Genomic DNA, 25,788 nt, shown 5'->3' on the forward strand with positions numbered 1-25,788 from the left:
GAATAAGGGACACATTGTCTGCATTTCCGGACCAAATATAGGACTCATTGTTAATGAAGAAATCTGTCTGCATTTCACTTTTAATGTTGTTGTTTTAAACTAATGGAATCATTTTAAAACAATTAAGGTACCTTGCAGGCAAATGCAGGTGCTTTATCGAGCATGAAGGGGTGTGCGTTGCTTATTGCACTTTTGATATTTGGAATTTTGCTGGTTTCTACACACAACAGACAGACCACCCTCCTCTCCCACGGGTGACAGAACTGTGGCAGCTGCTTCAATCATAACTGTAAATCAAATGTACACCACACTTCAACACCAGTCTGCACATGGACACAAACCCAAACATAGAGTGTGTTCACATACTGGTGACTTTCCATGTTTTGGACCCTTCACTACAAATTGCATTTAATTGTTGTAAACCACTTTCCAAAGGATACAGTTTCTAACATTTCCTACTTCTTTCCAGCCCGCCATTTGTTTCCATTTATTTCAGTATGCAATAAAAGTCGATTTTTCAGAGCTTGAACCATGCATGAGATTGGCCATCCACTGCAGGAAACATTTAGCTGCATTCATTCATCGTTAAATTAACAGTTATAATGTTTTGTTTGAAAATCCTACTTAGATTGTTTTAAAGGTATCCTGGCAACCAAAAATTACAACAATGTATCTCTGACAAAAAATACTGGTCTTTTGAAATAAACTTTGTGAATACAATGTCTTTTAAATACAGTACAGCATCAATCAAGATATTATATAGATATATTTTTGTTTTTATGAGTGGACATTCTTTAATGCATTTACACTGCCAGCAGTTCTCCTCTAGTAGTTGTCAACTAAAACTGTAACTCCAAGCAGACACAGACAAAATAAAACCAGTGTTTGACCAAGACAAATTGTATTTCACAGGTGGCTGGTCACATGCCACAAAATACCACCATCTCAAAAATGATGCTGTGAATTATGCCACACAACAGAGGCCCGGAAATAATCTAATCCTGCCCCAGTCCATTTCAGTTTAACCCTTATGAAGATTAGCATGTCTAGTCATTTAAATGTAATGTACAGAAAGATATGATGAGATGTTTTGTGAGCAGTATTTTTATGATTCTCTTTCTGTCTCTTTCACAGTCCCTCAAATGCCCCTAAAAATGGAGTGCCTAAGGTATGAAGTCAAATATTCACTTTTAGAAATGCATATTACCTTAAGTTCATGTCCTTTTATGAATATTGTACTAGTTTACTTAAAAGTGAGCATGCACATCATGCCCTTCTGAGATTCTGTCAGAGCACAAATTTGCTTGGCATGCATAACTGAGCTGAGAGGCTACATTTTATAGCACCTCTTGAACTGGCAAAGGCATGACTTTGATTCTTACAGTCTTGATTTTGATGTGATTGTTGTGCAGTGCTTTTGAGAATGCTGATTTACATGCATTGGTTTATTGTGGATTTGTTGTGTGTGTGTGTGTGTGTGCATGCTGTGTGTCCCCACTTCTATCCAGGACGAACCTCAAGAAATCATTAAGCCTGTCCCAATCACTCACCCTGCCCCGAGCACCACATACACCAAGCCATCAAATCCGCCTAATATTGCATACAACAAGACAGCCCGGCCATTTGGGGGGGACAGCAGTGCAGTGACAGCTTCTTCTTCTCCAGCTGCCCCCAAAGTAGCCTCCATCCCCTCTGAATCCTCTGCTTTCACACCAGCTGCCCCTTCTCAACCACCACAGCCTCCATTTCCGCTGAAGTCAAGCTTCACTGCTTCAGACACAGCTCCAGCCAACTCGTTTCCCAGGTCTAGCCCTGCTCGTGCCGCCTTCACCTCCCCATCTGCCTCTTCCTCCTCATCTAACTCCTCCTCTCCAGCCAGAGTGACAGCCCCTTCCTCCCAACCCAATGTCCCACAGTCCTCTGTCTATAACACACCTATCAACCTCTACTCCAATGTCAATGCCTGCGAGGTGGCTATGGGACAGAGACGAGGTCTTTTGGAGAGCCAGGGGCTGTCAGAACAGTTCAATGGGTACGTACCATCACCCCAAGTTTCCATTTTTTTCTTACACTATTCCATTTTTATCTGAAGGTCAAATCTTAATTCTTGTGTATAAATATGGAACAGCCTCACTACTGATGTGGGTATCCTATAAGCGCAAAATGTTAGGGATTTAATAATACACTGTGCTTTTAATCAGCAGGTCTAGAAGGAGTTGTGGCTCACAGAGGCCTCAGATTAGTGGACATTTTTTCTTTGCCTTCTACCTGGAGGAATGTATCACAAAAAATGAAATATTCCATTCTGCTCTGTCTATATTACTTTATGGTCCATTTCGCCGCCAAGTATGTCTCTTATTTGAAAAACTGAAGCAGCCCATCACTAATGTTTTCACACAGCTGCATATAAGGAAAATCCAAGGCACGCTGCACATCTTGTTTAAATATGCTGCAGGGTAACTGGAAGAGGAGCAGAGTCTAGACAACATGCTAACTGATGCTACTGTCTGCCTGTCTATAATTGACGGTGGGATTCACAACCCTGCCAAATACACAGTCAGCCCAAAAGGCACTGCTGGTGTAACACTTGTTTCTAATTAGCCAAAATCCTGGCAGCTCAGTGCTTCAAGGGACCAGGGACAGAGCAGACATAGTTTGGCAGGACTGGGCTTCATCAGCAGAGTTTGGCTTACTGGTTGGGTTATAGTAGCCTGAGCTGGGGTTAAGTGATTTGCCACTCATTTTTTTCTTCATGTCACCTGAAAAAATAGGTCACAGAGATCTGTTTTTATTGGCTTTCGGTGAGCAAAGTGGCTTATTGTAATTCCTGACCCTTAAATGCATGAAACCTATCCGTATGTGTTTCAAACGAATGATATTTAAAATATTTTTATTCTGGTTTTGGCCTGATGTGATGTCAAAAAATCAGGAACAGAAAACAAAACACCACCAACATAACTGACATATTTATAATGAGGTAGAGGAGTACAATCAAGAGATTTTCTGAGATCTTGGAATATCATCTTTATAGAAACCAAGTGTTTTTGGTGCTGCATGTGTATGTGTTTATGCCCTGACCTGCATGCTTTGTTTTTATGTTTCTCTGGTTTTCTATCTGCACATGATCTCAGAAGGGCCTTTCTATTAAAGGGCATGTGTTTGAGACTTCACTCTTTTTCTCAAGTTTGTCTATTCATGCTCCTTCTCTGCTTCAAACCTTTTCTATTTACCCTTTCTTTGCCCATAGGATGAGGACGAAGAGACAGACACCAAGTTAGTCCTGTGAATGATAATATAGCTGCTGCAGTAACTTTCTAACTATGTGGAATGTGATTACAGCCTTCACATCTCTCTGGTTTATGATTACCAAAGGCATGCTTGCACCCCTTTGAGCTAACCCTCACAATTGTGCTCATCTACTGACATGCTACATGCTTATTTCAAGGTCCAAATAAACCACAGATCCCTGTGAATAATCCATCTCTAAGACATCACAGAACACACAGTGAGGGTCAGCGCATACTGTTCATTCATTTTCTCAGTGGCATCAGTATCTTAGCCAATACTGTATTTACACATATTGCACACTGAGCTGCTGAAGTCACCCGGCTCTGCATCTGTCCAATTCCATCTGCTACTGTTGTCACTATATTAAACCAAGGCCATTCATATCACTGCCAAATATATTCTACTTTGGCTAAGAATAGACTTACTTGTGCACTGTCTTTGATCATCCTTCACATCATCCAACACATAGAGAAACACACACAGAGAAACACACACGCAGAATAAAAATTGCACATACTTGGACTTTGACATGTAAATTGACTCACAGTTTGGAACAGCACTTAAACTTAACAGTGCACGTGAACGCTTAAAATAAATATCAGTGTGTACTTGAGCACCATCAACTAATTTTTGAGGCAAAAGGGATCCATTATTTTCAAAGCACATTACTCCCATCTTGTGGTGAGATATGGCTACTGTCACTTCCATCTCTCAAGCACTTCATGTCACTGTTGCTGATGCATTGGTGTGTATAATTACACCACTTTAGTTTCCTAATCCTAATTGCTCTTCACATACTCATACCCACATACCCACATCAAAAGAACATTTTTATGTTGTATACTTAACACTTTAAGTGCCTTTTTTCCTCACTATCTTCTCGTTGCTTGCCTGCAGAACTCCACTTCAAGCTAGACCTAGGAGGTAATTGTGAAATGACAGTTAGGTCATGCTGTAAAACCTGTATCTTCAAGCTACATTAAATGTGGATCACTCATTGCATATTTGTGTTGCTATGATGAACTTCAGTTTGTATGTGTATAAACTGGAATGTTGTTATCCTGTGGGAGAGATGTCCTGTTGTATTATTAACCTGAAGAGTTCATATGTAACACATAATAATTGTTTTTAGGAGTGATGATCTCATTGATACACTGTATGTTCAAGACACAAATGTCCTCTTTGTAATTATTTTTTGGTTGATCTGGCTGCACAGGAATCCTGGTATGGAGCCAGAGGTGAACCACGTGTCCCCAGTCAGTGATTCCAGCAAGAAGCGTCTGATTGAGGACACAGAGGACTGGCACCCACGAACTGGCACCTCCCAGTCCCGCTCCTTCCGTATCCTGGCCCAGCTCACTGGCACTGAGAATGGTGTGTAGTTATTTCATTGTGATCACATAGTACTTAGTTTGAAAGTGGCTTATTATCTTAGGACTTATTTGAATATTATAGTTTTAAGACTCAGCTTGTTAGTTACTTATATAGCTTTTAAACCACTTTAAGTTGAGTGTGTGTTTCATTTATCCAAAGATGTCCATTTTTAGGATAATCCTTTATAACATGTTGTCGTTAAAAGCTTTTATATGACTTTCGTTTTGTTTTATAATCATATGTCTCTTGTTAAAAATCCATCATCATGTTTTGTAGTTTCTTTAAATAATGGAAGAAAGCTGTCATCACCATATGATTGAATTTATTTTTTATATTGCTGTTTTGACTATAAGTGGCATTGATGGTTACATGAGCAGACTGCGGCTTTGGGCCTCCATTCATAGGGGCTGTGTGTGTGAATGTGGATCTGTTGAACTGATGCAAAATGACATTTACAGTAACCTACTTCTTAAAATGAAGTAAAAGGAGACATTAGTCTGTCTTCTTAGCTCTTTTTGTGAAATGATGTTACCAGACTGGTGTAGTATATATGATGAGATTTGAGCATTTGATGTGTATTCAATCTGTATGGTGTTTCTGCAGCTGTGAATGATTTGGGGATAGGTCCAGCAAGTGAGGTCAAGATTAATCCAGTTCTTACTATCACAAGATTAACCTACTGCAGAACAAGCTGGAGCAAAAATTGTGTGACTGCCCATATTCTCACGGACCATTTATTATACATTTGAATTTACTTTCATGGCTGTTTTTTTTTCCTTTCGTTTTTGCAGAGCAAGTTCCAGAGAACAGTGGAAAGAAGTAAGTGGCTGGTGGTTTTTAATGTAATTAGATTTGGTGTGTGAGAGTGTTAGTTCTTTCTGTGTGTGTGTGTGTGTGTGTGTGTGTGTGTGTGTGCGCTTCTGCAGAAAGTGATACAAATGTTATAGTATTGTTTTTTTCTCGATCATAGAGGTTTCAAATTTTAAAGTTGGCCTTCAACGTACCCATGTAAGCATTTCTTGGAGCCTCAGATTCAGAGTTAAGCCCTGATTTCCTGATCTTATGGGCCCACAGTATCATGCTTAATTTAAGGCTTAATTTTAAAGAAACCACATTGAGGGCTCTCGGAGGAAGATGGTTGAGTGGAGATGGTTTTAGTCTCAGCATAGGCTGTGATTGCTGCTGCTGTTCTCTTGCCTTCAATCAATTTAATCTCCAGTAAACACAGTCTGCTGTCCATATGAGATCTCCAACCAATCAGTGTGTCATTCACTGGAACCTGTGGGTAATTAAATACTATTGTGGGTACAGTAATAGCAGCCCTGCCAGATGGAGATTCCTGCTCTCCTCCTATTTGTGAGATTTTGTTCAGTGTGCGGTTACTAAAGAGAGGGCAGATATTGCACATCTGTTACATCTGCAACTAGATAATCGGTCAATGTAATAAATCATTTCAAAACTGTATATTTCCTGTTATTTGCTATTTTTCCTTAATTTATTCCTGTGCTTTCTCTCAGCTTATCTTTTATTCTCCTACTTTAACCTTCAAACTTTCCTTTTTTCTTTTTTCTTCCTGTCTTGTGGGGCGGATCAGGGAGAACAAGTTGGACCCAGAAGTTGTAGGACACATGTACAACAAGCTGAGAGATTGGCATCATGATGTTTCAGCACGAGTGCTAAATGTGCAGTAGGCCATTTAGTGTTTTATTAATTTTATTATGCCCATTTTAAAACTTACATTGCCCCCTTCTGCGTACCAACATAAGTATACTGTTCATTTGTTACACTATAACTTATCAAATTCCAAAGTTTGAAAAACATGAGTAAAAAAGTAATGCATCTTTTTGCACAAACACATCCTGTGTTATTTTATTTAAAAATTATTTAAGATACATATTATGTAGCTATATGTAATTATATTTCAAAATGTGAATGAAATGCATGCATACAAGTAATAATGTGTGCTTGGAAATACAGCATTACAATATATTGTAGTGTACATGTGCACTGTTCTGTAGCACATTGTCTATGTCTCTATTTTCCTCTGAAAACATTCTTTAATCTTTGTTTTTCTGTGCATGTCTGAATCTTTTTCTTCTATTTTCTACACTAACCTTAGTAGTTACATCTGTCTGCTCCTTCTGACTTTACTTCAATAAAGTGTTTTCCTTACTGCTGTTGCTCTTTCTTTATCTTTCATTCCTTCTATTGTACTTCCCTTGCAGACATTCAAGTAGGTGAATGTCTATTATTTGAAGTAATTATTAATGCACACAGAATAAAAGGTTAAAGATGCCTGAATGCTCAGTGTACAGATTAAGTTTACTGATTTGAGCAATGAGGCAAAAACAAATATTACCTGTACTGGAGGCTTTAGATGTTGTAACATTTCAACCTTTAGTAACCATTTGGTGTGTTTCTTTCTGCTGTGCTGTATTGCAGCCAACTAGCCTTTATCATTGTCATTGCAATTTAATGATTCTCACATCCTCAAACCCCCAAAATACCTGGCCTTATCACACATCTTTCAAAACCTTAAACATATACAATTCAAATCAATAAACATGTGGTTAATGTGCTAAATTTCATTATTATTTTGATTTTACGCAGGTCGCATATCATGTCAGTTTCTCAATTTCAGTTTATAACAATTGAAACATAATTCAAACAAAAACACACATCAGACAGGATTAAAACCATGTAAAAAATAAAAAATCTGTGGTTGACACCATAATAGGTTCTGTTGTTAGCAACATGCTCTGCTGAAGGTGAAAAAATAAACTGCTTCAGGATAACAAATGTAAACTTGTTGGTGCAAATCCTTTGCTCAACCAGTCTATCTGGGCAGCAACAGCACCTAACTGATTGTTGTCGAACAATCACATCATTAGTTGCTTGACTGGGATCTTATGAGCCCTGTTACACCTACGGTATGAAAGGTGACATCATTTTCACCACACTGTGGAAGGTTAAATCTTCATTTGATGAATGATTACATCATTACTTGCTTGACTGAGATCTTCTGAGCCCTGTTACACCTACAGTATGAAAGGTGACATCATTTTCACCACATTGTGGAAGGTTAAATCTTCATTTGGTGAAATGTGTTTTTAAAAGTTTGGACTCTTTGCTGCCCACAGGAGGTTCCCAGCTTGAAATAAAAGCTGTGAAATTTTACAAGGGTTGGTGACTGAAAAGAGTGCTTCTCGTTTTCTCCTAAAATATTTTGTGGCCCTTCACAGTTTGTACTTCCACAGTAAAAGAAACCACCAAGTGTCTCACTGGATAAAACCTTCTGCTATCATACCAGTTCAGCATATAAAAAAAGCAAGAATAACTTTATAAACCTTCTAAAATAACAATGCTTGGTATCTCCTGCTGCTAAATTATTAGATAACTGAAAATATTTGAGGATGAGCTGCATGTACAGTAGACTCACAGTCTCAGTCTCTAAACACTTAGCTCATAGAAACTGAGGACAATGTGCCAGGTTTTGTTGTTAAAACTGGGTGAAATAATTGGAGAGTTTTAAAAAAAGCCTTCATAGTCTTGAGGGCAAACCTTTATATTGGGCCGGAGACATGCAGCTCACTATGGAGGACAATGGGTGGAGAGCATCATTTCTGGTAAGGCGTGTCCTTAACAAAATGTTAGGGGCATAGATTTAGATAGATAGAGGTCATTCTTGTCTCTGTTCAAGCAACTTCCATGCATTTTGAAATCCCCAGACTTTGGTAGGTGGAGACCTATCTGGTATCTTATCTAGTATCACAAGACTACATGTACAGTGGAAACTATGGCATCACCACCTAGAATTGTTCACTTATGTCAGTAACTGAAAAACCACATGGATAGTTGGCAGAAATACTTATCTGTCTTCCAAAGTGCTCAATAAGTGTCTTGATAGTTTGCATGTGCCACTGAGATTGCAGCCAATTTATTATAATAGTTAGTACCTGCAGTGGAAGAAACTGACCAGGTTCACTACTTAACACGAAGTGGTAGTCTGTACTAGAGGTTCAACCCAATTGGAGGCAGAATCTTATCATTAAATGTATTTGTTATTTAAGGATTTGCAACATGTTGTACCTAAATATGAATTATCAAAATGCCCAAAACATATTCTGACAGATGAGGGGGAAAAAATTGTGACCATGGTGTGAATCTGCACAAAAATCTCTACACTGGTTGAAGATGTAATGTTAGGCTACAGTATACAGTATATGTGAAAATGTGTGTTTCTTGATGTTGAAATGAATTGTGGTTTATGTGGAGTATGTATCTGTTTCCCAGTGAGGCAGTTGACAAAACCACTCCTGCTGTGCACACCTTGCCTGCAGCAAAAACATATTCCAAATCTGCAGTGTCACCCAGGAATGGCAACGTTGTCCCTTCTTCCAACTTCAAGAGCCCTGCAGCCCAGAACAAGCCACCCTTCCAGCTTGGAGGGCCATCAGGTAGAGTAACATATACTACATAAAAATCATCCATTACTTCTGTTATTACTGCCACACAAATGCTTGTGGTTCTGCCTCAGCTGGGAAGGTCAAATTATGTGTAGTTGCTTATTGTAGCCCACAGAGGGCAGCCCCTTCCTCTAAATCACTGCTGCTCAGCAGGAACATTTACTGCAGGTTTAATACCTGACACTAAGCCATTTAAGATTATGAGCTCTATAAAAACCAGAGGTATTTCGTTAATGAGCTCAGATTATTGGCTTTCCCCAAGATCCCCTCAGTTAAATAGATTGTGAAATTGAGAATTATGTATTTTATTCTGTGTGAAAGCTGCTCTTTAAATATGGCTATCCCTGCCACGAGACCTCAAGCAGGCCAGGGGTAAATATTTGCTGAAAGGTATCAGTTAGAGGTCATTATTAGCAATACTGAGACACAAGTGTGCACTCATAACTGAACAGATGCGCTATGTGCCCCTGTGTATTTCCCAGAGGCCTTTTAAGGAATGGCTGCTGAAAGGTGCCACAGGGAGAGAGCTGGAGAGGCCACAGTCAGTTCTCTGTTGCGAGAGTTATTTATCAGATTAACACATGCTTGAGTTCAAATAAACAACCACGTGATTCATAGTACCCATGTAGAATGGGGCTGGCTGTGTAGAATGCGTTACATGACCTTTACATGTATGTACATGAATTGTTAAATAGGCTATTGAAGTGTCAGAAGATATAAAATGAATATAACATACAGGTCAATTTCTCTCAGAGAATTTGAGACATATAGAGACAAATAGGTGAAAGGTTCATGCTCAGCGTAAGGGTAAAGCTTTAAGTGTAAAAGGTAAACAGCACTGGTTACACATGAGCATATTTCTCAGATGCGAAAGCCCCTGTTTGAAATTTAAAAACAGATTCTGATTTTATAAATATGGGGCTTTAATCCAATACAGATGTGATTTGTCAGCATGACTCCTTTGCTTTGCTCTCCATCCATCCAAAATCAGAGAGGCAGAACAGACAATACAGAGATTTGCACTCCTGCTGTGATTCAGTTTGGATGTCTTCTCATGCCGACTCTTCTCTCCTTATCTTCCTTATACAGCCAGACAGCAGTGACAGACTCACAAATGTCTGCTTCACTTTCTGTCCCATTTAATGTGGCTCAGTCACCATTCTTTGCTTTTGCCAAAGGATTCGTTTAGAGTTTTGCCTGACTGACAGCATGTCACCATCCACCCCACTGTAGCAAGTTTCCTACAGATAAGGTCATATGGTGCTATGGGGAAAAATATTTCAACTCCTGCAGTATTCTCTGCATCAGCACTGAATTAAATTGAATGTGAGGGTGACATTTTGTTTAGTTTTTTTAAAAATCTGGCTTATCTTAATGGATAGTTGAAGCTAAATTAGGGCATAGTTGAAACATGTTTAATATCCGAGTAAGACTTTTTATCATGCTGCTGCTATTTAAGTCTGCACATCTGCATTTCCTATTTTCTTTACTGATGAAACAAACCGCTGTCATTATTTTAGAATATAAAGATGTCATGAGTTTGTCGTGTTTTAATATTTTATCATTTCAGCTAAGTAATTTAATACTACTAATGTAAAATTTCAACAAACAACTGGAAGGTCTAAATACTGTTTCAAAACGTTCTTCTTAGTAGTACTTCATGATTTAATTTAATTACAAATTAAATTCATGTAAAAATATTGGAATTTGTCCATAAAATACTATAAGCCCCCCAAAGTCCCAGAAAATATACCATTCATGTCCCATCAGTGCCCTTAATAGTAGCTATGGCCCTGCTAAAGGAGTGTCAGACATTGTGAATAGTTTAGGGATAAACATGTTTGATTATGTAGCTGGGGATTGATAATTATATGAGCAAGAGCTCTTCACTAAGCCATAGCAGAAGTATTAAATAGCCAATTATCATTAAACAGTAAAATATCTTAGAGAATCTGTTTTCCATCCATATTTTCCATTCCCATTTGGAGCCCCTGTCTCGATCACACTTACTCTTTGGTATCAACCCAGCGTCTTTCTTCCTATTAAACCCTCTCCAGTCTTTTCACTTCCCTGCTAGTGCCCAGTGCTGTTAATTTAGTTCATTTGCTCACCGTTCCTAGGAAATTTAGGGAGCAACCACCACCATCCACCCCCCAACTCTTTGATAATGTTGCTCTTTCTCAGTAGTGTCTCTGTCCCTAGTTCAGTACTCCATCTGAAGCCAGACAGCACTGACCTCCATCCTAAGATAAGATAAGATACATTTATTGATCCCACAGTGGGGAAAATTCATTGCCACAGCAGCTCAAAAATAGTGATAATGTAATTATAAACTAAAAAATGGACCCTAAAGTGCAACTATAGTGCAGCATTGTACAGTCAGACTGCAGTTGGAATGAAGGACCTTCTTACACTTGGGGTGTATTAGTCTGTCGCTGAAGGAGCTGCTTAAGGCCTTTACAGTCAGATACAGAGGGTGAGAGGATGCGAGGACAGTTTGGCCAAAGCCCTCCTCTCTCCCACCACCTCTATGGGGTCCAGGGGGCAGCCACACACTGAGCTGGCTCTTTTAATCAGTCTGTTGAGTATGTTCTTATCTCGCTCAGAACATCCCCCTACCCAACTCACCACTGCATATGAGACCTATATGCATATTTGCACTGAAAAAGAGAAGGAAAAACTTCCATCCTCTTTTCTTTTTGCATCCTCTCCATGTGTTTTGAAATATGAGGAGGAGGGGGATTATTTTTCCAGGTGTCTCCTCTGTCTCTGGGAATGTGTGGTTTCCCTCAGTGGGAAAAATTGATACAGGGTGGGGTTGCTCTGTCCAACCCCAGCTGTCTCATGCTTCAAGCATGAAGGTTAGAGATCATCAAATCATTTCCATTCATTATCTGACAATACACAATTAGACTGTGCACATCTGTTCCGTTCAAGTCATGCTTGGAAATGACAAAGTAGTAAGACAAATAGGTGGAAGAAAATTGCAATTATTATTAATTGTTTTTTCTTTTTGAATATTGGAAAGTACATTTTGTCTAATATATTGTCTACTACACTCAAAATACTTAATAATATGGCCCATTGTTTTTTCTTGCTGGTTTAGGCTTTCCTAAGGGTGGAGCAGCTCCTTCCTTTGGCAAAGTTGGCAGCACTGCTCCCAAAGGTCCAGAACGCCCCACCCCACAGCCACATCCACAGGACCTTGACTCTCTGGTGCAGCGAGCTGAGCACATCCCCGCTGGTACACGTACCCCGATGTGCAACAAGTGCAACAATGTCATCAGGTGAGAAGCATCAGAAAAAATGAAGAAACACTGTGGGTGTATTTTGGTAGAGTTGATAAATTCTACACAGCTTTGCACTATGCAGGATTTTTTATGGTTGAGTTATTTTCCTTGTTTGTTGCTTTTTCCCTACAGGGGCCCGTTTCTCGTGGCCATGGGCATGGCATGGCACCCCGAGGAATTCAACTGTTCTCACTGCCACTCCTCCCTGACAGACCGTGGATTTGTGGAGGAGAGGGGCCAGGTGTACTGCGTACATTGCTATGAGGAGTTCTTCGCTCCCACCTGTGCCCGCTGCCACCAGAAGATTCTGGGAGTGAGTTACCAAACTAAAGGCATATTGTTCTGTTTCCCAGTCTGCATGTCCTGAAAACTCATTAATACTATAAACATCATTCACTCTTCCTCTGCTGAATCCATTAAAGTGTATCTGATTGTACACTAAGGGCTCCTAAAAATACTTGAATTTGATCACTAAAAAGTTGGTTGGTTTAACATGAAGTTGAGATTTTTACCCACTACTATTAAGCATCCCTATTTATATTATCATTCTGTTTGTTTTATTCTTTCTTTTTTTTCTTTTTTTTCTCTGCAGGAAATCATGAATGCCTTGAAACAGACCTGGCATGTCAACTGTTTTGTCTGTGTGGCCTGCCAACAGCCAATTAGAGGCAACATGTTTCATATGGAGGATGGACAGCCATACTGTGAAAAGGGTACAGTAAACCCACAATGTAAATGGAAAAAACATGCATGCAAAAAGACTAACATTTAACAATGTTCTATTTACTCAGACTACTACAACATGTTTGGGACAAACTGCCACGGCTGTGACTTCCCCATTGAGGCAGGGGACAAGTTCCTGGAGGCTCTTGGATTCACCTGGCATGACACATGCTTTGTGTGTGCGGTAGGTTCATCCTCCCTTCCCTTACACCCCTACCCCATGGAGACAGTTTGGCTCACAGCAACAACAAGTTTGATCTAAAAATAAGAAAATGTTGAGAACATTGTGTGAATAACAAAGCTGCTCTGTATATCTGTTTCTCAATCCATAGGTCTGCTCCACTGCTCTGCAGGGTCAAGCATTCTTCTCCAAAAAAGACAAGCCTTTGTGCAAGAAACATGCCCACACTGTCAACATCTGACCTGCTCCTGCATGTATGAATATGAATGGGATAGGGCAACAATGTCAGTTCATGGCGATTTATATTTCAGTCAGATGTTAAATATTTTCACTTTTTGAAGCTGATTTATCTGTTTATGTATTCCAATAGAATAAGATTGGGTCAGAGGTTCCACTGTAAGCTTTATACTTGCTCTGTCATTGTTTACTTTGCCATTATGTCATGAAAGTACAATTTATGAGTTTTAGAGATGAATATGGATTTAAATAGACTGTTACCCCTGTAACTCTGTGCAGGTGTAAGTGGATTATTAATACATGTGTGATTATGCTAGGATTTGCTGGAGGTGTTTTGAGCTCTTGAAGGGTATTTTTATTTCACATAGAAGAGGATACTTTACTGCAATGACCTACTGAGCCCCTCAGGGGTCATACATTAGAAAAAAATACTGAAGTGGATATCTTTGCTACATATTAACAAAGCAAGCGCAGGGTTTAGAAAGCATGAATATTTAATTTAAGAGGGAAAATTATTTATTTGTAAGCCAGAATCACTTGTCATCACACACATTCTTCTGGCAACAAATAGGCCTACAGAATAAAAATGGGACATTTTATTATTAATATTATTTTTTTTAAGTTTTTTATTCCCACTAATTGAAAGCACATTTGTAATGTGTAAAGCAGTGTTTAAATCAGACACTTTACAGCTCCTCCTTCATTGTTCATGCATAAAAATGATATGAGAGGATAAAGTTCAGTTGTGTTGTTAATGTATATTTTGTTATGCATATAGTTCAGGAGCAAAATGCTTCATGGGTTATGCTTCCACTTAATACCCACACTAAATAATACTTCTTTCAACTAGTTTCTTGCATTAAAATGCAGTTAATTTAAGTGCTGTGTTGATGGGAACTGAACCCTCCATGGTGGCAGTGTTTATGCCATTTTCTAGCCATCAGGGCTTTTGTCATGTTGTATTTGCTCTCAGTGATAATGTGTTTGAAATGTTTTTGTTCTATTAACATGAAACCATCTTAATATATACTTACAGAAGCTGAGTTCTGCTGTCAGTTCTCATGTGCCTTGCACAATATCTAGAATAAAAAACCTTTTGGAATTGTGTAATGGATGTTGTCTCATTGAACATAAAGTGCTTAATGTTGAATACATCAGAGTATTATACACCTTGTTATGTAGCTATATCTCATCAATGTTCTTGTCTCAATATAGTTATCTTATCTCAATCTTTGTGGCTGGCACTGAAAAGCAATTTGTCTTGCAGATACCAATTGTTTGTTTTGCGCACATTTATCTTTTTATGTTTCTAAATGCACCTAAGGCTTTACAGTAACTGATGCATCATGGCTCTTGTGTGCATTATATATCTGTGGTTTCATGGGCAGGCAGACAGGCACCAGCTGCCTCATACAGTTTACCTGTAGTAAGAGAGGAAAGCACACATTTCTACTGGGACAGAAGAAACAACACCCACTGCTCACACACACATACATTCTTTATTGTCTAATTATAATCTGTTTTACAGTCATTTACGAATTACAAACAGGCGCGAAACAGTGTTGAGTGCCTCGATTATTAGGCCTATTTGATTGTTATCATCTTAGAAAATTGTAACCAGTAGAAACAGATGCCCCATACAGCAGGCAGGGCGCAGTGATGTGCACTTCTCCAAGACGTCGGAGGTGGGAGCTGTGCGCAGAAGCCGTGGTACTCTTGGAAAACTCTTTCACAACACAGAGGGACACATGCAAATGAAAGAGACCACAGCAGAGATCACATTTAGACCAACTGGGATCATGCCGAGCAGCGTTTAAGGAGACGATAAGGTAACTTTGCTTTAAAAAAAAAAAAAGAGAGAGGAGCGGGGAGAGAGGGAGAGAGAAAGAAAATCTTGGTCTGTGTCAGTGCAGTAAGCTTTTGTAGGGTAATAGTAATGTGGCTGTGATTATGAAGCTCTCCTCACTGAAGCTCACAGGGCTGTGTAATTTGTTTTCCGTGCTGCTGTTCATTAGGATTCAACTGAAGGGCTTATTTTTGCAGATCGCGCTGAGTTTGATGCTGGTGGCAGCTCCGGGCGATCAGCGGGACCCTAAACGTGTTGTTGATGGAGTCTGTGATGGTGGTGATGATGATGATGATGATGATGCTTATCTCAGTACACCTTAATGTTTGATCCGAGGGAGAAATATTTCAAAATTTCCGTAAGAGAAGTTAAGTTTGTAATTGTAGTCTAATAGTGATTGGAGCTACTGATGATGATCGTCTCTCTTCATTTATCTAATTATTCCATAGTCTGGTATTATTTCACCACAAGATCAATTTAGTAGCTGTTGTAGAGCTTTCGATCACATGATCTTCAGAAGCAGAGAGGCGTCTGTCACTTGTTATGCACTTGTAGTTGTAGCCTACACATTTCCATTTTTCTGAGTAGACTACCTTGAGGAGGTTTATAGATTATATTGTGGCAACTGGGTAAACTCCATTTGCTGATGGAGATCATGTTCACAGTGACATGTTTTCTTAACTGAGGTTTCTAAGGGCAAGGTTGAACTGTGAACCTCACATTTGATGATCACTGTGCTCACTTGTCAATTAAGATTCAGTGTAGAGTTTGTCAAATAAATACAGCACAGGAGAAAAGTGTAATAGTGAGACACACATTGTCAGTGAGTGTAGTAGCATGTCAATGACAATTTTATGTTAAATGTATTAAACAAAACCCCTCTGTGTTCTGCTCTTGATCACTGCACTTCAGTGAACCATAGCCAATGTCTGTAACATCACTGAGGTCCTGATGTTTACATCAGTATCTCAGAGCCCTGAGTTGGGCTTGCATGACCTGCTGAAGACACCAGCAACACTTGAAGATAAAAGAGAGTCTTATTGAGGCAGAGCTGAGTGAGTGTTTTTGGCTAATATTAAACATACAAAGAGTGATCAAACTATCATCTAGTCCTTAGCCTGGTTCTGCCCCTGGCAAGCATAATGCCCAACACTACAGTGGAGATAGCATGTCAAGTGAGGATTGTTGTTAAAGGATACTGTCACAATGTTTAAAGTCTGTCTGTCTTAAGATAATATTCAAATGCACATATGAACATTGAAAGAGGTTTACATTTGTAGTAATCATTCCTCCTCATTATTTCTTTTTAAAATCCCTTTTCTGTCTTGATGGGCAATGTTTTCCTGTTTTCCAGCTGCAGTGGAAAGATCATAAGAAACGGATAAATTGACACTAAATGGACAGTAACTTTGAAATATATTGATTTTATTTGACTAATTTGATTGAAGGAGGACAGTAGCTTTTGTCCCCCATCAATTACATTGAAAGTGGATTATAAAGGGATTTCTTAATGGTCAGTATGAACAGGAAAAAGTCGCACCCTATGAAGCAGGATTGCCACGTGTTCTTGCAGGCTGGTTAACAAACTTTAATAAAATCACAAACAATTGAAAAGTAAAGGATGATGAGACATCACATATTCAAAAAACATAGACTTGATCACAACATGAGTGCAGAAAAATCATGCAACTACTGCTTAACTGACCTAAGAGAACCATGAATACCATAGCCTTACAAGTGCATGCAGTATTTACTGGATTATGGGACTTAAAGATCTAACCAGGGATTTTCTTTGCAGTAGTTGTGAATACCTCTTTATTGCTGAACATATCTGTTATGTTTTGTTGATTTTTAAACTCTTTCTTTGGTTAATTAATTTATCTGGAACATCACAAATATTTGATGGCACCTTTTCAATTCAATTCAAATCACTTTATTTGTCCCTGAGGGGCAATTTAAAAAGGGGCAGGAGGACACCAGCTCTTCTTGGAGACTGCTGCTCATTTGATCTTACCAGCGGTCTCGAGCACACACACACACACACACACACACACACACACACACACACACACTCAGTCCTTCAGTCCCTAATGTACATAAACAGACATACAAACACACTCTAGCTAGGTAGATACTAGCCTGAGTGTGGGTTTGTCCACAGGGCTAAACTTAGCAAGCTGCGACCCCTCACCCCAGTTTCCTCCCTTATAATTACAGGAAGCCAGTTTAGCCAATTAGAGCAGAGATATTTGGCGCATATTAACAAGCTCAATAGGAGCAGTATTTGAGGACTAGACAGGTAATGACTGAATATGTGGGTGGAGGGGGTGGTTTTTGCCATCAAGTTTAAAAGATGTTGGAAACTTAGGAGTGCTCAGGTTTGCAGAGGCTGAAGGAGATTTCTGTTTGAAAAAGGAAGAAAAATGACACTACAGTTTGAGTTTATCACCTCACACTCCCGCTTTAAGCAGTCTATCGTGTAATATGAGCACAGTGACTGTCAGATATATCTTATGCTACAGAGTTACTACAGTGGAGAAACAAACTGTCAGAGATTCAGACTTTGCTCAATGTCTTTTCCAGCTGCCAGGGCATGATATTTCTTTCATGATTTCCTTTAGTTTCTCCTCTACACACACACACACACACACACACACACACACACACACACACACACACACAGACACAGATAGACGAGCATCTTATAACAAGGTTTTCCACAGGTATAACTTTTCCATCTGTCATTCACTCCAGTTGCTGCTGTTCTTCCCATACACTAACACTCTGCACTGAATTTCCCATGCACACCCATACATACCACAGAAACGATAGTCATACAGTCTTATTTTCTTTGCAACAGCAACAACAATCTCAACACAGATTCTGCCTGGGATGCAGGTCTGTGCTTGCATTTTTTTCTAGACAGCCTCATCCTTCTATGGGGGATAGATGGAGAGACTGAATGGTAATTTGCTTATAATTCAAGTTTGAAATTCAACTTTAAAATAAACCAATTTTTACAATGTTTTTAATGTTCAAGTGCTTCCGTAAAGAGTAACTTTATGTTTATGTATGCCTCTGGATCCCATCAACTAGGAGGCACAGGCGTAGCGCAGCTGATCTTGAGCTGATCTTGTTCCACTTAGTAATAATCTTTGTCTTACCTGTAGGGTCCACTGGCTCTTTGACAATTACAGTGATGCTAATTCGACCACCAGAGCTAAGTACAGATGCCCCATTCTCTGTTTCATCTGTAGTTGCAGATGAGAGACAAATGTGGGCAACAGGAATTACTTAAAGCTGCGAGCTGCTCTGCTCTTTGCCTGGAAGGTCAGCAACCATGTGAGAGAAAGCCGACATCCTGTTATTAGAGAAAGAAAGGGGCAGAAAAAAAGGAGAAAGAGGTACAGGATGAGTGGGGGATGATTGAAGATCGAAGAACAAAAGAGGATAAGGGATACTTTGCATGATTGGTTGAAAGTCAAAGTGGGGAAATGACCTGAGCTTGAAATTGAGTCTCAGTCATTTCAGTTATACATGGCAGACATATGAGCTCCTTCTAATAACTCTACTTTTGTCTTTCAGAGAAAAAAAATGCTGGAGCCCCGCTGGATACGCTGACATGATGCTTTCTGATGCCCTGAGGTTGAATGGTGAGTTTTATCTATATGACAATTATTACCTTTTTTAACTGTAAAGTGAACAACATAATACACGCCTGTCTGCAGTTCCTTGATACATGTTTAATGTAAACTCCTCAAATATAACTTTGAGTGGTTTCACTTGATGCTCCAAGCCAATAATATTGTGAAGAAACTGAAATCCAAAGCTAAAAGCTGTATTGATTAAGATAGACTGAGTGTTGATTCTCCTGCAGCAGAGGTAGTAAGAGTTATGGATTTGGCAGGGCTGATTGTGTGTGTGTGTGTGTGCATTTGTGTGTGTGTGTGTGTGTGTGTGTACGCTTATGCTTTAAGATTGTAATGCTGTCTCTGTAGCAATTTGCCTCCAAAGTGGCAAGCTAATTGACTTTCTGCTAGCCATGTGGATGTGCTATGTAAAATAAACCACATGTACTATAATAGAATCCTGTTTTTCCAAAGTATCAGGCCAGACACAGCCCCTCTCTGTCTTCTGACTGGAGTACCGGAAATGAATGAGATCAGCATCTGATAGAGTGTAGTAAATTTTAGAAACTCTTGAAAGCATTAATTTTACTTGAGTAATTTACCCTAGCAGTGCTTGACTGCTTGGGTAAATTGAATATCTGCTCATGTGTATGAAAGATGAAACATTTTTATCTACATGTACAATGTTTATTTGTCCATCAAAAGATTTTCATTTTGTAATTGATACTGATTCATGTAACAGATTGGACACTTTTCTGCATATAAATATTATTTCAACCTTTTACTGCTGTCAAATAAAAGCAAAGATACATTTTGAAATACTGGCACATTGCAGCACAAAGAATCATTGTTAGTCTCTGACAAGTTCATGGATACACTGTATATTTTTGTGCCTTGATTTCAACAGTGAGCTGGTGTGCTGCGTAGTTAAATTAGCATTCCTTTTACATTAAGCAATGAACTTGCCACTACAGGACCCATCATTAACAGTAAAATATGCTGACGCAGCTCCAGCATAGAGTCTTGGTGTACAGCTGGGAGCTGAAGCTGTGCATGGCTGTGAAAACCTGAGTTACTGTACCTTCATAGACAAGAGTAGCCTGTATGTGGGAGAGGTTTGCTTGGACTCTGTCTGTTACAGTGACCTGTTGGCAGGAAAGTTAAGGGTGCTGAAGCCAAGCATTGGTTTGAGCTGAAGAGTAACTCACACCCGTAAAGAATGTCAAGAATCTGTGTGTTAAAGTTCACACTGTATCACCATCTGCGGCTGGATCCTGGCAAATAAAAGACAGCTGTGTGTGTGTGAGTCAGGGTGTGTGTTTGTGTGCTTGCATGTGTGCCTTTGAATGTGAAAATGAAAGAATATAGATATATAATATAATATAGATAAAAAATATGTATTATTACTGCACAAAAAGGTTATTGATTTCATTTTACATGTATATGTTTCAAGAATTACGCATTCATATGTCTGACAAGCAGGTAGCAGGATGTCAGCCTATAATTATGCTCCAACTTAGTGGTTTATTAAAAAAAAAAAAAAGACAGACCACCCAGAATCATGGTACAAGTCACCTGTTTTAACTGAAAGGGAAAGTCCAAGATTGAACACTCTTCACTGTGTTAGTTCAGCACCATACCCAGCTGTGACTCAGTGTGTTATTTTGCTGATATAATATTGACTCAAGGTTACCGGAATATGTTTCATGACTCCTTTCTTTCTCTACTTCAGCCACATGCACTGACTTAGACATTTTATAAGTCCACAATTCCTCATATCTCTATGAAAATGGAATTCTGTGTTTTTTCCACCACATTAAAAACATATCACCCTGATCTCCTTTGACAGTTTGATCTTTCAACAGACTAATCTAAAAAACTTTAGCATGTCTGCTATATTGTAGACCTTACTCTGCACCATATCTGATTTTGTAATTGAACCCTACGCTTGTCCACTAAATAGCAAGTGACAGCGAGTGCCACTCAGACTGTGAGAGGAGATGGAGAAACAGATGAAATCAATTTCTGTCTTGTTCGTGTTATTCCTGTTGCTCAGCCCTGTGTGTCTGATGACAGATTGCAAAATGGGTTTCATATGTGCCCTTTCTTTTCTTTTTTTCTTTTTTTAAAACATAGATTCGCAAGAGGGCAGAGGGCATTTAGAGTCGTACCTGTGAGCCTGTCCGCATGGAAATGTGCTGACATCAGAGCTTTGCATTTTAAACCCAGGGATAGAGGAGGATGAGGAGGATGCTGCAGTGAGGATAGAGAAGAAGCTGGGTTTGCATAGATTATATCAGGTGAGTCCGCCCTCAGAATGACATCTCTTATCAATGCAACACTAATCCGTTAATTAAAGACTCAGTGACATCCTGGAACAGGCAGGACAGAATAGAGCACACTGTGTGCCGAATATTAAAAACAGGAACAGTTGGCACCTGTGCTGAGATATTTGTGTTGCATACAGTATTTGTCAGCTGTCTGTTGATTGTTTTTAAGCAATAGGATCATCAGGTGAGTGTATTTTCAGCTGCGGTTTTGTGATGAGGAGCTCCCAATGGCATGCTGCTTTGTCTGGAAATAAGCTACACACACACACACACACACACATTAAGAACACAACATGGCATTGCAATGGCTGTCAGGTTTTGGCACACATTGCAGGATCAGGGAGCCAGTCAAACTAGGTGACAGGTGACAAACTCATGTCAACACTTGGTGAGAAGGACTTTAACATTGGATTAACTAAATGATACTGTAAACAAAAGGTGCGTCATGTTACTCTATGGTTGCACGTCAGTTTGCACTAGTTGTCAACCCCTATGTGCTGCACATGTCTGTCAAATCCCTAGTGAGTAGTTTCAACCTGTGACAGCTGTTGTTCTTTGCTGTTTGCGTTTTGGCAAGAGCTAACATGATTTTCCAGACTTTCCCCAGTGACATACTGAATGGTTTTTCTGTTTATTTTTGACCAGTTCTCCTGCGGTTTGGGCACAGACAATTTGTCGTCTTTGGAGCTCTGTTAGGTGCCTCGTGTTACTTTAAAAATATCAACGTACTGATGGTTTAAACTGTTTTATAGCTATAAATACTACTAACTGGCATTCAGCCTAATAAGACCTACCTTGGCCACAGTGTTTATAATTGTGATTAAGTTACTTCAATTATGGACTTTTTTGGTGTGCAGAGGTCTGATGACACCACTGAAAGAGAAGTTACAGACTTCCTTACATTTATTAGTTGGTGGGTGAGCCACTTCAGGCATATAACTTCAAACTAGATTAACATTATTGACGTTTGGCTGCCCAGTTTTAAGATGATGAGAAAATGCTCTTGTTTGAAAGCTTAGAAATTCTGTAAGATATAAAAATAATGATAATTTAAAATAATATGTGTACCGTTAAGTTGGGATTTTTTCATTGCTGCATAAATATTAAACACCTCAACAGCAACACAAGACGTTATTGTGCCCATTTTGACAAGCTAAGCACTGTGACTAAACACTGTCTGTGATGTTGGTCACGTGGGAACTTGGGCTGGGCAATAAGTCAATATTAGTTTCTTGACTTTCAATGGAATCATATCATGATCATATGATTATATCATCTTATCGTTTTACACAATTCTGTTGTTAAATGATGAAATGATGAATGATGAAATTATTCCAAGCAAAGTTTTCCTTATTCAAATTGAGTGTTTAAGGACAGAGGATGTTGCGTGCCGCACAGATTGCAAAGCCCCCTGAGGCAACTTTGTGAGTTGTGATATCGGGCTATACAAATAAATTTGACTTGACAATGTATATTTAAATACTAGCAAAATTGATTTTCATTACACACAGTTATTGCACTGATCAAAAATGTATAATTTTATTTGTGATTTTGCATATATTTACCACATTGTGATATACTGTATACATGTTGCTTATTAATATGCATATTGATTTCAGCAATATCACCCAACCCAACTGGCAACGCACAACGTTAGTGGGTGTGTGACATTATAGTTGAAACTGCTTTATCTGCTTGTGCCTTAAAAGATTCGATGCAGGTGGTGGCGCATCTATCTGCTTTTCAAATTAACATGGTTTCAAAACGAGTTAGCCACACTAATCATAAGTTTGTCCTCATACAGTCAGTTGAAAACTCTGTCCAGTCTGGAGGAAAGTCTGGCCTTTTCTGTGGCTCTCAGAGCTTTATGTAGAGGAGCAGCTGGATCAGATTACAATAAAAAGAAAGAGAGAGAGTAGCAGCTATAGCTAACCTGCTACAACCTGGATTGTTATTGCAGGTGTTCAAGAGCAGACACAGCTGTTAATTACCTCTATGTAGCAACACGTGTGGAGCTGTGGACTGGACACACAAATGGCCACATTCAAGTGCATGTCGGCATGCCAGAATACACAGATTAGGATTTAAGGATCAGAAGATAGTTTCAGAGGATGAAACACTTTTTTGGTTAGGAGCCATTGGTCCAGTCTTGTATTTGCGTTGGCCTTTTTTCAGTCCACAGACGTCTGAAAAATGTATAATCTGGAAATGTAGCTTCTTATGTGCTATTTAAATTTGTGTGTGTGTGTGTGTGTGTGTGTGTGTGTGTGTGTATGTGAGATAAGTGATAACTGAGAAAGAAATGTGTGAAATTACCACTTTGCCTTTAATTAAAAAGTGTGTTTCATTTGTGGCTGGAGTGGTGATCAGGTGTGTACATTTGCCCTCAAATCCAACTAAGAAACTTTTAAATAGTATACAAAAATAATTAGATACTACAATAGATTGCAGATAGATGGATATGTTGAATTCTGCTTTGTCTATCTATCATTTAATCAGTATCAGACGGATATCTGGCTGAACATAAGAGACAAAGACTGGAGCACTCCTTCCTGGTTTATCTCATCTGTGTCTGACCGACTGTTGCTCCAGCACCATCCTCTGCTTGTCAACACACATCAATCACATCATCATGTGCTGAAGCAGCATAGACAGAGCGGTGAGTATTAACTGTCAGTCATTTATATTTGAGAAGAAAAGTTAAATATGTACTTGTTAATTTAAGTGACTAGCCAGTACATGACTCTTTTGATAGCGTTGAGTTCATATTTATTTAACACTGTGTCAATGATATTTGGTCTGAATCTAAAGTCAAGTACAATAGTTTGTTGTTTTAAAGTGCCCTTTATCACAAGTCTGTTTTAGAGTCTGTGCTCATTCCGTGACATTTTATGAGGTGTGTGTGTGTGTGTTTGCATGATTGTGCTTCCATTTGTGTTTGTGAAAACCCGCTTCTTCTTTTCTCCGCCTGTCAAATGTGGCTTTTGAACAACACAACAGTAGTTATCTTTTACATTTCATAAATATAAAGTTTGAGTATTGATTGCAAAGGCTTTGAGCACAAGATTATCAATGGCATGAAACTGTACTGAGTCAAGTTTGAAGTGAAAATGCTTGATTTAAATACACATGTACACAGATTTTCTACAATTAAGAACTGTGTTCTGCTCCTGGACACAAAATGGTCAAGATGTTGGGTGTTCCCCACCTTTTAAAGCCTGTGTTTATTTTACTTTTTGGAAGTGCTGCAAATTAAGCAGTAAGAACCTTGGGTGGACTGTTCCATGGGAGCACAAGTGGGTGAAAGGAAAAGAACAAGAGGGGGAGCTGAGAGAAAAACCTCAAATGTGAAAATGACTGGAACTCCCAGGGTTTTCAAAACAGAACTCAACATTTCATTACACATACCTGGACAACTGAGGGCATGGAAAAACCCCTCCCTGTGTGTGCACATGTGCACATACATGCACTCTACAGTTAGAAACAGCTGGGTTGGTCAAAGAAATAATAAGAACAATGTAAACTACATAGAGCAGAGATGACTTCCAGCCAACAAAGCCAGTATATGTCAGTTCCAGAAATATGCACAACCCAGGGGTCATTATTGCAAAACTTGTAATCTACATCAGAATCATCCGGATAATGAACTATCTCTTTTCTCAGTCAAGGATCAAAATGATCTCACAGGCTTTGTCTGAGTATTTCAAAACATTGACAGGCTGGATCACAGTGATCCTGATATTACCAGATAGTGTTTTCTTGAGTCCCAGTCCCTGGATCTGAACAGACAAAAAACACATAGTGGACCATTTAATGAAAGCCAGCAAGTGGTAGCACAGCTTTTGCGTCCAAATGTAAGTAGACTTTTTTCTACTATGTAACATTTGTACTATACGAATCGCAACCAACATATCATGCCAGCCAACTACTTGAATTTTCACTGACTTAAAATGAGGGCGTAACGATCGTTATTTAAGCATAGGTCATGCTGACAGGAGCTAACTTGGCTCTATTGACTTAGGTTGGCTAGTGAGCTAGCTACCTTTGTTGATTTTTAAAAGGGAATTAATTGGAATTACGAAATTGTCTCCTCTGGATTTAAGGTCTTACCAATGCCTTGCCCAACCCCTTTTGAATGAGCCATCTCCTTTGGAGCTTCTCTCTGTTCCAGTCTATGTTTAACTACATCCAGATGACAAAAGAGTTGCACCACAAGATGCCCAAGATGTTGAAAAGTATCACAAGTGGTCAGGGTAGGGTTCTTCTTTTGCAGCTCTAGCTAGTCAACAACTTGTCCAAACTATCCACCCCTGTGTTGAAGCATTGTAATCCATTATGATTTGAGGTTTTTGATGCTCCTGGCCACAGATTCTCCCATCCTTATGCAGTGTTGAATTGACAGACCTGTTCTGTGCAACATCTGG

The 25,788-nt window shown here is 39.1% G+C and overlaps 1 protein-coding gene across 1 annotated transcript in view; it reads left to right on the forward strand.

Annotated features, from left to right (window-relative positions):
• pdlim5b (PDZ and LIM domain 5b) overlaps positions 1-14,680 on the forward strand; it is a 38,917-nt gene extending 24,237 nt beyond the window's left edge. The window contains exons 4-13 of the mRNA XM_053339387.1: positions 1,135-1,168; positions 1,509-2,032; positions 4,505-4,662; positions 5,454-5,481; positions 8,956-9,119; positions 12,235-12,415; positions 12,551-12,731; positions 13,011-13,131; positions 13,210-13,325; positions 13,474-14,680. Coding sequence (XP_053195362.1) covers positions 1,135-1,168; positions 1,509-2,032; positions 4,505-4,662; positions 5,454-5,481; positions 8,956-9,119; positions 12,235-12,415; positions 12,551-12,731; positions 13,011-13,131; positions 13,210-13,325; positions 13,474-13,563 — 1,597 coding nt within the window. The 3' untranslated portion in view covers positions 13,564-14,680. The remainder of the gene's footprint in view (positions 1-1,134; positions 1,169-1,508; positions 2,033-4,504; positions 4,663-5,453; positions 5,482-8,955; positions 9,120-12,234; positions 12,416-12,550; positions 12,732-13,010; positions 13,132-13,209; positions 13,326-13,473) is intronic.
• The last annotated feature ends 11,108 nt before the right edge of the window (positions 14,681-25,788 follow it).

This window comes from Scomber japonicus, chromosome 19 (assembly GCF_027409825.1).
Source record: "Scomber japonicus isolate fScoJap1 chromosome 19, fScoJap1.pri, whole genome shotgun sequence".
Classification (NCBI taxonomy): domain Eukaryota; kingdom Metazoa; phylum Chordata; class Actinopteri; order Scombriformes; family Scombridae; genus Scomber; species Scomber japonicus.